Source organism: Metarhizium acridum, assembly GCF_019434415.1.
Source record: "Metarhizium acridum strain ARSEF 324 chromosome Unknown scaffold_1, whole genome shotgun sequence".
In the NCBI taxonomy this organism is placed as follows: domain Eukaryota; kingdom Fungi; phylum Ascomycota; class Sordariomycetes; order Hypocreales; family Clavicipitaceae; genus Metarhizium; species Metarhizium acridum.
In genome coordinates this window covers 776,994-790,868 of record NW_027094015.1, presented here as the reverse complement: position 1 = coordinate 790,868, position 13,875 = coordinate 776,994, and the positions used below count along the sequence as shown (strand labels likewise).

Here is a 13,875-nt window from a genome sequence, read left to right as displayed (position 1 = left end):
GAGAAGCCACATTATTGGAGCCATCAGATCACCTCCCGATGAATAAATTTCGATATCACATATTTATGGGCATCTCTGGTGACGACTTCGCCGACGAACTTACTCGTATTGATTGGATAATGTTCTCTTCGATACGAATCCGTGATTTTGTTCGGCATGTTAGCTTGTCAGCAGCACAGAAGGACAAGTGCAAGAGCTTGCAGAATGTGAACAGAATGATTAGTCACTTCAACCACATCGCCAAATGGGTGGCAAATATGATTTTACTGCGAGACAAAGCAAAACATCGGGCACAAATGCTGGAAAAGTTCATGAACATTGCGCTGGGACTGCGGCGGCTCAACAACTACAACGGCTTGGCCGCCGTGTTGGCCGGAATCAATGGAACTGCAATTCATCGCTTGGCACAAACTCGTGCTCTTGTGCCTGCAGATGTACAGAAACGGTTTGCACGGTTGGTCATCCTCATGGGAACGCAAAAGAGCCATTTTGCTTATAGGTTGGCGTGGGAAAACTCCCCGCTGCCGCGGATACCGTTCATTCCACTGCATCGGCGTGATCTTGTGTCAGCTGAAGAAGGCAGTAAGACATTTGTTGGACCAAACGATGACCGTATTAATTGGAAGAAATTTGAGGTGTTGGGAGAGGTGTTGCTGCCGATTATGAAGAGTCAGGGAACAGCGTACCCCAATCTGGCCAAGCATGAAACAGCGCGAGATTTGATCCTGGGGTGTCGCATGCCCACAGATGATGAGGTGAGCTTTGTAAACAATGTTTCGAGCCCGCGGTAGACCATATCTGACTTGTGCATTTCAGGAGATCTATCAACGTAGTCTGCAACTGGAGAGCAGCGCCTCTGGGCCAATAGAGCCGAGCAAGAAGAAATTTCCATGGTTTGCCAAGTAAGCTAGCACGTGAGGAGTTCAGGATGACAAGGGAAAGGAAGCGAGAGTTAGCGATTTGATATCTCTTTGTTTCTGGCCTCAGGTAGGCCATTTTGGGATGATTTTTATTCCTCTTTTGTTGCTTTAAAAGTTTGAGCATTGGATAGACTCCTTCAAGCAATATGAGACATGAAGACAACATGATTTCAGGTCCTGATACGTGGTATTCTACTTATTTTGTGGTATCCTCGTGCTGGCAGCCTGGCTGCATGAAAATCTGCCAACAAAGGGAGCTGCTGAGCCGGGACCGTTCCTTCCTCACAGACCCAAAGCAGGAGGCAGCTGGTCAGAATCTCCCCTATGCAATCGAATTCCGAACCCTTGAACTGCTGACGAACTTGAACCGTCAAAGCTCAATTATGCCTGGCTTTCCTGGCAAACCCCCTGTTTTGGGCCTTGCATTGTCGGCAGAATGCCACTTCATTCCATCTCTCTACCAGACTTTAGCATCGCCCACATGACTGAAAACATCAAACTCACAGTTACCGGGTGTTTGAAAATTGACATACCCCACTGTTGTAGAAGTGTGCGAACAAGCATCGAGCTCGAGGATCTGGTTCGTGCAGCCAATTTATGGATTGCGAGGACGGGCTCTTGCTATTTCAACATCGAGATATTAGTGGATGGATTCGGGGTACAAACAGAAGACCAGGTGAACCATATTCGAGACCTTGTGCTTGGATTTGAGGTTGCATGGACCCAGTCTCCATTGACAATGCACGCGATTACTTGCTAATCGGTGTAGGTTTTTGATCACTTGGGACTCCGACTTGTTACTGTCAACAGCTCGAACAGAAATCCGAATCGGATACGCTTGTCCATTCAGCATCCAGATCTTTCATCCGCTTTGGTACCTGATGCCGCAATGGTAGCAAGATTTCACTCTGTATTTTATTCAATCGACTTATTGAAGACTATGGAGGAAGGGAAGGCCCCGAAGAAAAAAGAAAAGGTGACCAAAGCCACAAGAGGTGCAGCTCGTCGTGGTTCGAAGACGGCGGGTGGCTTGAGAATGAGCGGCGATGTCGAATTTGACTGCTTGGCTTTGGACGACCAAAGAGCGGTTGACGACTTCATCAAAGGGATGAATCTAGACATTGCAGAGAGCGAAACTTCCCGAAGGCTAAAACGAAGGAGAAGTCGGCACAAAATCACCAGCGAGGTGATTTATTCTACTTGTACCAAAGAATTATTGGAGAGCTGCCTAGCAAATATAATGGTCGGGATCAAAAGATGCCCCAGGAATATGAAATTCATCGGTAGAAGCCCTGGTAAACCGCTCTCCCAGTTGGCTCCAGCAGTCTTTAATATACCATATCTACAGGTAAAGTCTTTTTCAAGAGGAAGGGAAATCAAACTAACCACAGCTTCAGGATATATCAGCCAGGAAGGACTCCTTGTTCGCAATTGCTACTTCTCTGGAGCGAATGAAGGCCGCAGAATCGCCGAGTCTTCGTAAAAAGGTGGAAGGATTGAAACTGGTCTCATACTTTCAGAGCGAGGATAACAGCTCTAAGGGAAATACCTATCGGGAAGATCTTGTTCGAAATGGTATTGAAAGCAGCCTTTGGAACCTGATGGCGTCTAACATACCGACTTCACGACATTAAGCGACGGCTCTGGCACACTCGGACGCGATAGAATGACAAGTGCAAAGACAAAGACATGCAAAGTTGGCCGCAATGCCCCGAATGAATGAACCAAACAAGAGATGTGTGGAGACTATTGTGTATATTTCAAGAGGTTCTAAGATTGCACTGAAACTTTCGATGCCAAAAGATAGCCATGATAATGAAACCGCAATATGAATTCAGACAAGCACTCTGCGAGCAATATGTTTGCGAGCAATACATTGTGGGTGTGCCACTCAAGGAGCTGATGTGTTTCAACGCCAACACAATATTAATGTTAAGAAAGTCCGCCCAAGACGAAATATAAATCAAATCAACGCCTAGCCCACCAGGGGAAGGTCGACCATATGCAATTGGCTGCCCAAACAATGAATGGCAAGTTGGGAAAAATCGGTGGAAAAAATACGAGTTGCTGACAAGATAAATAATGGTGTGCTTATTTTCGTCCCGCTCGGCCGCTGGCATTATCGCCGGCAGGCTTCTTCTTTTTCTTCTGCTCGGGCTTCAAAGTCGCGTAATGAATGTACCAAAGCAACAGACATTGCAAGCCAAGACCGACGAGAACGACGAGCAGGTCAGCGAAGAGGTACGGCTGATCATTGAGGACGGCGACAGCCTCCTTGGTGGCGCCGACCTTCTGGAGCCAGTCAAAGTTGGCCATTTTAACGTTTGACGAGTGAAGCCAATTCGCGGGGTTGTAGATTCGTTACTGTTTCGTAGGCTCCGCGAACCTGTAGCCGTGGATAGTTCGCAAGTGTAAGTGCGCCTGGCACATAGGAGACTTGCGGAGGTGAGGAGGACGGCGCGAGCAATGCAGTATTGGGGAAAGGACGCCGGAGGAAAGAAAAAGGACAAGAAGAATTTGGAAGAAACTCGGGTAGATGACGATATTAGAAAGGTATGAAATGCAAAAGAAGGAATGGTCGGGAGGGAGTAAAGTCTGGGCATAGTGGGATTATTGACAAATGTTGGTGGGCCGCAGACGAGGCCCCAGCACAGGAGGCTATCCTGAGACGGCCGTTTCATAGGATGCACCACGGAACTACGCATGCTTCACAAGAAGCCATGGTGCAAAGAGCGACACTTTTTGTGTGTGAAATTATATGTTACCTTTTTGAGTACATGGCAAGAAGGTGGCATTGCAGGCGTTCTGAGCACGCTGCAGATGCGAGTTCTCGTACGAGATGCCCACAAGCAAGATGGTGGTGGACCCGAGTGGTACACGTGAACCCCCACGTGTGTCTCTACCCCTGTTCGGAGACTAACTCGATTGGGCTGCGCAATTGAGGATTGTCCTTGGCCAGAAAAATCTCAAGCTCATGTGAGCGTCGACACGCATTGTTCACGATATACATACTCCCAACACTGCAGTTGACCAGCCTGCACACCGGGTCGTATCGGACGAACAGACCGTGGGCATGAGCGTGGCACGCCCGGCGCACAGCCTCCTGGGCAGGTGTATTGCCTCGACCCGATCCCGAGCTGGCTCTCCAACCGCGGCATCAGTTGTGCAATGCCAGCAATTCCACAGCTCGGCACCGCGCTTCAAGCGGCGGTCACGGTTTCGAAATGTCAAGGCCGAGGAAATGGGGCTTTTGAACCCCTCTGTGCTGTCAAAGTATCGCCAGGAGAAGTTCCCCGACTATACCAAGGAGGAGCTGGAGCTCCTGAAGCAAAAGTACACCCCCGAGCAGCTGGAGGCTCTTCGGGCCGGAGAGGAAGCCATCAACACAGATGACCTGGTTATCCAGGGCCGTCTCCGCGACGACCCCTACCGACCGAACTACATTGAGGACTTTACGGTGCTCGATCCGAGATATGATGTCAAGCCGAAGGTCGACGTCACTCCCAAAGAGCCGGAGTGGCTGAACCACAACGAATGGGTAGACCAGTACGGCTCGAAAATGTCACAAATGACGGCTAAAAAGACCAGTCACCAGCTCACGAGAGCCATGGTCCGCGCCCTGAGGAGGGTAAAGGAGAGCAGTGGCGCGGAATTAATAGACCTCACAGAGGACGAGCTCAAGGATCTTGAAAACGATCCTGAACTGCTCAAGAAGTATCTCACCGTAGAGGATGGGAAGCAGGAGCCGGATGCTAATGCATCAGGGCCGGACCTGTTGACGAGAGCGCAGGCTATGAAGCTCGACGAGGCAGTGGACGCAGAGTGGAAAAAGGAGCTGGACAAGCTATCGTCGATGACGGACGAGAGCGAAGTCGAGCCCTCCAACTTGGAGTTGCTGGCCGACGGTCCCGCTGGAGTCAACCGTGCCTACTCTGCCGAAGCTGCTGAGTTGGGCAAGGTCCCCGGCGTCGAGGGCCTGTACAAGTCGGCTGCGGATCCCGAGGACGAGGGCCAGGATGACGGCGGCCACTACCAGGAGATCAAGCGGCTCACAGGCATGACGCTCAAAGACATTCAGTCCATCTACCGCAAGGTGCTCGTCACGCGATGGGTCTCCAACCAGACCCGTCTGGGTAAAGTACGCAGCACATCGGTCGTGGCCATTGCGGGCAACGGCAACGGCCGCTTGGGTCTCGGCATCGCCAAGTCGACTGAGGCAGGCCTGGCCGCCGAGACGGCGCAGCTGCTTGCCATTCGCAACATGAAGCCCATCCGGCGCTACGAGAACCGCACCATTTTCGGCAACGCCAAGGCCAAGGTGTCCGGGACGGTTGTCGAGCTTTTCTCCCGACCACCTGGTATGTCTCTCCCCTGCCATGTCTCATGTTTTTATTCCTTTGGCCCAAGAGAGTCGAGTCGAGTGTGAACTAAAACCTTTTGATTGTAGGTTTCGGGCTTCGCGTCCCCCACCGCCTCTTTGAAATGTGCCGCGCCGCGGGCATCCACGATATCCACGGCCGCATGCCGCGGTCCAAGAACCCCATGAACTCGGTCAAGGCGGCGTACGAGGCGCTCACAAACCAGGTCGATCCCGAGGAGATTGCCATCGGCAGGGGCAAGAAGATGGTTGACGTGCGGAAAGTGTATTACGGGGGTGCTGTATACTAGAGGAGTCCCAGCCGAGCGTGGCGTGTCGTGTATACTAATTGTACATTTTATCCCCCCTAAACCAAATGTGCATCACGCAATGGCTGGAGAGAGCCACCGCGACACATGCTGCAGGCGTATTCAGAGCCGCCGCCATCATGATGCAGGGTATCATTTATGTCACTTACGCCCATCTATCCAGCCAGTCTGTTCCATGTCACGCATCCCATCTCCTCCCCTACCCTCCCGTCAAAACCGCGCCCCATCCCATCTCGCAGCAAAACACCAGCCAGTCGATCTGCAGCACTCGGCAAAGACAAAGAAAAAGCAAGCAAGGAACAAGTCACTCCTCCTCCTCCCTCCCGCCGCCCCAATCAATCTCCTGTTGCAGCACTATGCTGTACACGCTCGCCTTGAGCAGCGTAAACGCCAGGCTCGTCTTGCGCTCCAGGTCCCGCAGCCCATCCAGTATTTCCGTCGACGGCTTCGAAGCAAGGTCGTCCAGCACACTCGCCAACTACACACACCCGAAATCAGCTTTTCCGTCCACCGCCTTTCCTTCATCACGTCTGCCAGAAACGACCGGGGGGGGGGGGGGGGGGGGACAAAGGCGGCAGAGCCACACACCTGCTTCATATTGCCGGCCAGCCGTTCGTATTCCTCGAGGACCTCTTGCTCGAGGGGCGAGAGCTCAGGCGTGGAGAGGATAGTTTGCTCCATTGCGGGTGGTGAGCGTGCGCGGATGCTACCGGGTGACGGGCGCGCGACGGCGAGACGCGTTGGGGGGGGGGAGGTCTTTGGTGTAGAGTGGTTTCACTGCATCCCCACCACCACTTCCACTGAGTGGCCGTGATCCATCAACAAAAAGCCCACACAGTGCTCCGTACACGAACACGACTGTCATCAAATTCAACCCCGGATATTCCTCTAGCAAGTCTGCTCGGTATAGTACTCCGTTGGGCAGTAGGAAACACCAAACGCAGCAAGGTACTTCTCGGCAAAAAGCTCTATTGAAATCTCGATACATGACACTTGGCGTCACCAACGACAAATGACGCCAAACATGCTCCGTATAGAATAACTTCTCGCATACTCACCCCATTCCAAGCCGAGCCCATCCAAATAATACAATTATCTCATCAAGAAACTATGCACACGCTGTATTCACAGAAGACGCAAAGGTTGGGCACTTATCAATTGATACCTCCACAAGAAGACAAAACAAGAACGCTCAAAATTAACAATCTCTGTCCTGTAATCCGTACATCGTATCGAAAGAGTGCCGTGGGCCAAAACATCCCCAAATTGCACCTATATATCTATTGTTCACCGTCCTTGCCGCTACTGTTCATAAACAACCAGCCCGTTCTCGGCCCCGACATCCGTCCCAACTTGGCTCTCTGTCCAGTCGCTTTCCGTCCCATCGTACTCGCTATACCCGGCCTCCGATTCCGTGTATTGGCTCGACATGACCGTCGTGCCAACGCTACTTCTTCTCAGTGTCCCTGTATCACTGCCTTCACCGTCATCGTCCACCAGTGAGTCAAGTGCAGAGTTATCGTCGACTGTATACGCAACAGTGCTTGCCACTGGCGAGGGAGCTGCTGTATCTGGTTCATCAAGTTCCTCTACAGTCTCACCAACGCCAAGATTCTCCTTGTCTTCTTCCCCAAACCCCTTTGCCAAACCTCCGCCCCAACTTCGCTTCCGGAGAGCATTGCCAGCTGCTGTGCGTACGCTTTGGCTTCTCTTGACCAGAGCAGACGGCGAGCTGCTGTTCATCTGACTGAGCGACGCAATACGTCGCGCAGATCCGTTCTGTGAGGGAACCCCAAGGTTTCTTCTGGCGGCCAGAGCCATGTTGACGGCAGGACGGGACTTGGTACCGCCAGTTTCCCCATCTTCACCGACAGGCTTCTTAACGCGTTTCCGGTTCATGGCGTCACGTCCCTTGCTGCCCTTAGCCATCAATAGTACCCGAGAGTGGTCCATGACGCCCTCCACGATGCGTCGTTCCAGTCTCTCTGCGCGGTGTTCCATATCTGACAGCTCTTCCTTGCGCAGACGCAAGGCTGTCTCCAGAGAGGAAACATCGCCCGTCAATCGAGTCTTTTGTCTAATTAAGCTCTCCTGCTCTGTCCGCAGATTCAGAACACTGTTGCGAAGCCTCTCTTCTTCGTCCTGGAGGCTGAGAATAGCTGCTTCCACGTGTTCTCGCTCAGCAAGCTTGCGCTCCAATTCAATCACGGTATCCTGAAGAGTCTTTTCCCGATCCTCGTGGTCATTTTCGATTCGTTGTGTCTGGGAAGACAGGAACTGTGAGATCTCAGCAGCAGTGTTGACGACGGACTGATGGACCCTGTCCAATGTCTCCAGCTGGGCAAATGCTTGGGCTGTCGTGGTGCTATAATCTACGAGCTTGTCAAGCTTCTCATGGACTATGCTATCATCGTAGCGCTGTTCAACCAGTCTATCAAGCTTCTCATGAACTGGGCCAGTCGTCGTATCGCTGCTCGACCAGTCTATCGAGCCTCTCCTTGATCTCGGAATCGTCATACTTTTGTTCTGCAATGAGATTGAGCTTCTCCTGTACTGCTGTGTCGTCATACTTCTGTTCTGCAATGAGATTGAGCTTCTCCTGTACTGCTGTGTCGTCATACTTTTGTTCCGCAATGAGATTGAGCTTCTCCTGCACTGCCGAGTCGTCGTACTTCTCAGGAGGCGGAAGCATTGGTTGCTCGACGGGCTTTGCCTCAGCAATCTTGTCCCGAAGTTCAGTGGAGGCCGTTTTGGAGTGTTCAAAGTGCTCTCCAACCAGCAGGAGAATGTCTTTCACAACTGCCAGGATCTCGGGCTGGTGTTCCTTCATCTCACCCTGCAAGCTCTCGACAGCAGCGACAGCTTGTTGTACATGGTCACGAGTCTTCTGGTGTTCCGTTTTCCCCTCCGTCTCAATCTCGTCTGTACGGGTGGCGAGATCCTCGACCTTGGAGAAGACTGTCTTGGATGCTTCTTCCATCTTCTCCAAAGAGTCTGTGACAGTTGAGCCAAGGGTATCAATAAGAAGCTTTAAGTCCTCGGCAATAGCCTTGGTACCAACAACAGCAGCTTCGGTCTCGATTTCCCGAGCCTCGGTGGCTTCGCTTTTTTCGTTCAACGTGGCTTTGAACTCATCATACTTGGCATTCAGCTCCGTAATCTTGTCGTCAATCTTCGTACCAATACTGTCTACCGCCTCCTGAAGCTTCTCATTGGACTCCAGCCGGGCCCCAGCAACAACTTCCTTGTTCTCTTCAAACTGGGTCTTCATCGTTTCGAACATTTCCTTGACTTCGGCGCTGATGTTTTCATTCTTGTCGATTTTCTCTCCCATACCTTCGAGCAACTTTGTGACAGCATCAATTCCCGACGACCCATCTTCCAACTTACTCTTGATGGCTTCCTGGAACTCTTCCAACAAGGTCTTGACCGCCGTGACGCGATCGGCAACACCAACTATCTCCGCTTGACGGTCATCAAGTGCCTTGGTAGTCGATTCGGTATGTGCCTCGATCTTCTCTTTGGCTTCCTTCAGTAGCGTCTCCAAGTTGGACACGTCTTCCTTGTTGGAGATGCTGGCAAAATCAGTCGACGTCAAACCATCGAGTGCTGTCTTAATCTCCAGAACAACAGCTTCGACGGCCTCAAGACCAGTCTTGGTGGCCGTCTCTTCATCGGAGGACGGTGCCTTGTCGCTTCTTTCCTTTATTTCCTCCAGACCAAGGCTAAGTTGTGTAACAAGAGTCTCCAGCGCATTGAGGTCCTCCTTCTGTGAAATAGTGGCTAGCTGTTCGGTCATGGACGTCATAGTCTCACGCGTCTCTAGAATCAGAGTCTCAATGGCATCGAGGTGCTCCTTACGGACCGCCTGTTCACCCTCAACGAGATCGTCCAGACTGGCTTTGGTGTTCCGGAGAATAGTCTCAATAGCCTGGACATCGTCCTTGGAAGCGGCATCACTATTGGTAGCGTCACTGGCCTCATGCACTTCTTGAGCGGGCTCGGCAGCAGCAGGTGGCTCTCGAGTCGAGATTTCATTGACACCCTCCTGGACACTACGAAGCATTTCTTCCAGGCGAGCCAAATCATCTCGCTGAACAGTCTCCGTCTCTGGCTCCATTGCCTCAACTTTGATCCTGAGCTGAGTGATGAGGACTTCGAGATTCTTAATGTCATCTTGCTTCACCATGTCGGCAGGGATAATCGCTCGGCTGATATCTTCTTCTGTAGCAGTCGCAACAGCCGCAACAGCTCTTTCGTTGCTGCTGTCACGGAGGGTCTCAATATCTGACCTAACACCATCCAAACCGGACTTGAGCGCATCCAGAACCTCGTCGTTGGCAGTCAAGTCCACAGGTTTATTGATAACTCTTTCAAAGGCCGCGCGGAGGTCGTTCAGGCCATCCTGAATGGCATCCAAGATGTCGCCTGTCTCAGGTCGAGGCCGCAAGATTTCTTGTCGAAGGCTAGTCAATCCATTGTGAAGGGCTTCAAGGACTTCCTGATTATTGACACTAGGAGCTGTAGGGGCGGCTGCAGGGACCATAGAAGAGTTGACAACTTCGCGCAATCCCTCCAGCTGTGTTTGGAGCTCCTCGCGGGAGCTGTCGTTGGCCATGGATACAGCCCTGGAAACTTCCTTCTTGAACTCCTCCATGGTCCTTGACATGTTGTCCATAAACTCTTCGTGGCCAGCAACACCAGAAACCCTGTCGACGTAGCTTTCGATGGCGATGCGAAGATTTTCAAGTCCATCCTTGGTGGCGTCAAGAACTTGCTCAGTGTCTCGTCCATTTGCGGCCACATTGTCTTTGGCTTCCTCAGAGACAGCCTTAAATTCAAGCTTCATGTATTCCATAATGTCCTGAAGGCGAGAGACAATCTCATCAGTATTGGCGGGCACTGCCACAAGAGCATCGCCACGAGGAAGATCGAGCCCGCTAAGGCCCTCACGGACAGCTCGATGAACGTCATCGCGATGTGACTCAGAGGCGGCCTTGAATTCAAGCTTCATATACTCCATAATGTCCTGAAGGCGGGAGGCAATTTCATCATTGTTGCTAGGAGCCGCGATAAGGGCATCATTTCGAGGGAGATCAAGACCGCTGAGGCCTTCGCGCACGGCGTCAACGACATCACGGTGCGACAACTCGGCGCCAACGGCAGATGCGGCGACGGGGAATTCAAGTTCCTCAAGACAATCACGAACAGCATCAATGATTTCGTCTCGGGATAAGGAGGCTGGGGTTTCGACCTGGGGAGGGACAAAGTGCTTGAGCCCTTCCACAACGGCCTTCGAATACTTCTTCTCTGGTTGCAGCCTCAGGTCGTTCATCCCGAGGAGCATACTCCTGAAGGCCTTCTTTGAGGCAAGCCAAGACTTCATCTCGTTCAAGACCGAGCTGTTGCACTTCAATCTCGGGCTTGTAGTTTTCCCAAGCGTCTCTGACCGCCTCGATGACGTCTTCTCGGCTCAAGTCGGGTGTCTCATCGGTAGAGGCTTCGTTATCACGCAACGCAGCTCGCATGGCATTGTAGATTTCCTTATAATCAACCACCGTCTTTTGTGAAGACTGTGACTGGGCAGACTGGCGACGGTGTTCTCGCAAGACGTTATTGAGCTGTTCCTTCATTTGCTCCAAGCCTTCATCAATAACTCTGGAAACCTCGTCTTTACTAGGAGGCTCAGCCTCTTCAATTCCCCTGCTTCCGACCTTCTCCAACCTCTTGCCTAGTTCTCGCCCCATGCCTAGAACCTCACCCCTCAGTTCGCGCACTAGAGCTTTAACCTCTGCAGTCAAGCCACCACCCTGGGTGACACTGTCTTTGACGGATCGGATAATGTTCATAAGGTCTTCATTTACAAGCTCCGCGCCACGCCCAGATGGTGCAGATGATCTTCTATTCTCTCCATTGAAGAGGAGTCGGTCGACTCGTTGGGGCACAAGGCCACCCCTTTCCAGTTCCATGTCTTGAATGCCCAAACTCCCGCTTCCGGTTGCGCTTCCAAGTACGACAGCATTCTCTGATTGCGAACGAATGTACTCCGCCAGCTCGTCGACCTTGGCAGAGGTGGCTAGCCCAGAAAGCTTCTGGGACAACTGGGTAAGCAATCCAACCAGTGACTCTTGTCCTTCTTTAGTGCCGAGCCCATTCCAAATCTTCTCCAAAAGTATGAGTGAGGCAGATGTGTCGACTCCAGACAGAGAAGGTGTGCTGATGGAACCACGGTCAATTGACTCAGCAAAGCTCTTTGGTGATGGTATCCGGGGAAGTTGGAAGGCTCGTGAATGCGTGGGAGGTGAGCCAAAGGGCTTATTATCAAGATACGGGCCATTTAAGGAGGTGATACGACTGGATTGCTCGTTAATATTGCCCACAAGTTCTCTAAGGCTCCTCCTGACGTCCTCATCTCTGGACTTGGTCGCCTCCTTCAAGCTTAGTAAATCAGTAGCATTGTCCCGACTTCGCCGACTCAAAGCCGACATCTCCTTCTGCAGAGATGTCGCAATATTTGTGAGCGTAAGAAGTTGAGCGGATACATCATCCGAATAGGGAGGCTGCTTAGGCGTGGAGCCGTTTGTGATGTTAGACAGAGCAGGCTCTGCCTCTCTTGAAGAAGACTTGGTGCCCATATTTTGCAGAGCCAGCATAGTCGAGCTCTGCGGTGGCGTATTCTCGCCCAGTATGCTCTGGGGAAGCCGTCTGGCCGTCGGCCTCAAAATAGGCGTCAAGCTGGGTCCAGGAATCGGTGTTGAATTGGCAGAGTCTCTGTCAGACCTTGGCTCGGGTGGTAACTCTCGCGGTGTTGTGGGTGTTGCGGGTCTGAGGTCCGGTTTACTCCAGGTTCCTTCAATCATCAAGCTCAGGTCTCGTACAGAACCAGGTTGTAGCGACTGCAAACGGCGATGTGAAGCGCCCTTGACTAGGGCTCTCTCCGGTGATCCGTCGCCGCGCCTGACAACGGCACTGTTTTCCCGCGCCCGCTCGTTCAAGGCAGCATGCGCAGATTGAATGGCGCTCGACGTGCCGGCACGCGAGGTAAAGCCGGGCGACTGGGGATTGGGGTTCAATGGTAGAGGCGGCGGAGCTCGTTCTGGATCTGAGCTATCCCACCTACCGAGTGTTAGTCTCGCGTCGCCAAGGTGGACATGAAATTCTAAAAGAAGATGAACCTTCTTTGGAAAGAAAGAGGAAAGTGATGAAGCACGAAAGGGAAGGAGGGAATATTAATTTGGAAAGAAAGAAAAAAACAGGTCATAATTACGCACATAGGAACGAGAGCTCGCACGCCGTGGTCCGAAGAAGCAGAATGCTGGTGTTTTAGGTATCTCTCTCCATCTCGGGACGAATTCGAGTCCCAATCTGACAGTGACATATTCGAGGAATAACGGGTCCTCTGCTCCAAGAGACCCTTTATTCCGTGATGTTTTGTTGAGGAATGCGATGTGGACTGACGAGGAATGCGGACAGCAGCCGCTTACTCTTTTCGGGGTCGAATATGTCCACCAAGCATATGCAAAATTGGTATCGTGTAATGTAATCAAAACGGGGAAAAAAAAAACAGGACTCGCAAGAGGATAAAGTCAAAAATATCAAGGTCGTCTCTTCATAATCCTGTCTTGGTTCGCAAATCGATAATCAGAGGATGGATGCAGACTTGGGCACACCGGGGAGGAAGGAGCGGTAAATTGATCGCTTTGAAGGGCCATGGATTGTTGACGACGGCTGGGTAGCCCACCCAGTCATTGGGCTTCAAAGTAGGCGCCATGTTTACACATGGAGCTCTGACTGTTGCCGGGGCAACGGGCGGGAACGAGGGGTCATTGCCCAAGCCACGCGTGTAACACTCCATACGGCCTCGGCTGGGAGGTACACTTCAGAACTTTCATCTTTTTTTTTTCTTTTGTGAAAAGGATGCAGAAAATTTGTGTGACCCCGTGCACGCAGTTGTCGCGCGCCGATTTGCTACGAAGCTGCGGCTATTTATGACGTGGACGACGGACGGGAGCATGTTTGTCTTTGGGCTGGAGCTTGTCGACATGGAGTGGCGGAGAGGCAAGGACTCGATACCGTCCATTGTGCTCCATCTTGTATGTCATGTTGGTCCTAGGTGCTCGTACTCTTTGAGTTCTTTAGCGGCTCAATGACGTGAGTTGTGCAACGTGGAGGCCGCCTTATCCTTTGTTTACAATGGTGTTGTGTAGACTTTGTCTCCAGTGCATGAGACACTCCGCGGTCACGAAATCGTCTTGGCAATGTTTACCCA

At 51.8% G+C, this 13,875-nt stretch overlaps 7 protein-coding genes across 7 annotated transcripts; 4 read left to right on the top strand and 3 right to left on the bottom strand.

Annotated features, from left to right (window-relative positions):
* Positions 1 to 38: 38 nt before the first annotated feature.
* J3458_000199 (uncharacterized protein) lies at positions 39 to 906 on the top strand (the record flags this gene model as incomplete). The annotated part of the gene is made up of 2 exons (XM_066116001.1): positions 39 to 755; positions 817 to 906. The coding sequence occupies 2 exons, from the start codon at positions 39 to 41 to the stop codon at positions 904 to 906; spliced, it is 807 nt and encodes a 268-aa protein (XP_065977882.1).
* Positions 907 to 1,066: 160 nt separating this feature from the next.
* J3458_000198 (uncharacterized protein) lies at positions 1,067 to 1,405 on the top strand (the record flags this gene model as incomplete). Its single annotated transcript, XM_066116000.1, has 1 exon — positions 1,067 to 1,405. The coding sequence occupies one exon, from the start codon at positions 1,067 to 1,069 to the stop codon at positions 1,403 to 1,405; it is 339 nt and encodes a 112-aa protein (XP_065977881.1).
* A 404-nt stretch (positions 1,406 to 1,809) lies between these two features.
* Positions 1,810 to 2,554, top strand: J3458_000197 (uncharacterized protein; the record flags this gene model as incomplete). Its single annotated transcript, XM_066115999.1, has 2 exons — positions 1,810 to 2,106; positions 2,318 to 2,554. 2 exons carry the CDS (start codon positions 1,810 to 1,812, stop codon positions 2,552 to 2,554), a joined length of 534 nt encoding a protein of 177 aa, XP_065977880.1.
* Positions 2,555 to 3,011: 457 nt separating this feature from the next.
* Positions 3,012 to 3,236, bottom strand: J3458_000196 (uncharacterized protein; the record flags this gene model as incomplete). The annotated part of the gene is made up of 1 exon (XM_066115998.1): positions 3,012 to 3,236. The coding sequence occupies one exon, from the start codon at positions 3,234 to 3,236 to the stop codon at positions 3,012 to 3,014; it is 225 nt and encodes a 74-aa protein (XP_065977879.1).
* A 664-nt stretch (positions 3,237 to 3,900) lies between these two features.
* MRPS5 (mitochondrial 37S ribosomal protein uS5m) lies at positions 3,901 to 5,641 on the top strand. The gene is made up of 2 exons (XM_007813816.2): positions 3,901 to 5,278; positions 5,368 to 5,641. The coding sequence occupies exons 1-2, from the start codon at positions 3,994 to 3,996 to the stop codon at positions 5,586 to 5,588; spliced, it is 1,506 nt and encodes a 501-aa protein (XP_007812007.2). The 5' UTR covers positions 3,901 to 3,993; the 3' UTR covers positions 5,589 to 5,641.
* Positions 5,642 to 5,910: 269 nt separating this feature from the next.
* J3458_000194 (uncharacterized protein) lies at positions 5,911 to 6,287 on the bottom strand (the record flags this gene model as incomplete). Its single annotated transcript, XM_007813815.2, has 2 exons — positions 5,911 to 6,084; positions 6,195 to 6,287. 2 exons carry the CDS (start codon positions 6,285 to 6,287, stop codon positions 5,911 to 5,913), a joined length of 267 nt encoding a protein of 88 aa, XP_007812006.2.
* A 621-nt stretch (positions 6,288 to 6,908) lies between these two features.
* Positions 6,909 to 12,984, bottom strand: J3458_000193 (uncharacterized protein; the record flags this gene model as incomplete). Its single annotated transcript, XM_066115997.1, has 4 exons — positions 6,909 to 8,005; positions 8,058 to 10,860; positions 10,910 to 12,722; positions 12,878 to 12,984. The coding sequence occupies 4 exons, from the start codon at positions 12,982 to 12,984 to the stop codon at positions 6,909 to 6,911; spliced, it is 5,820 nt and encodes a 1,939-aa protein (XP_065977878.1).
* Positions 12,985 to 13,875: the final 891 nt, after the last annotated feature.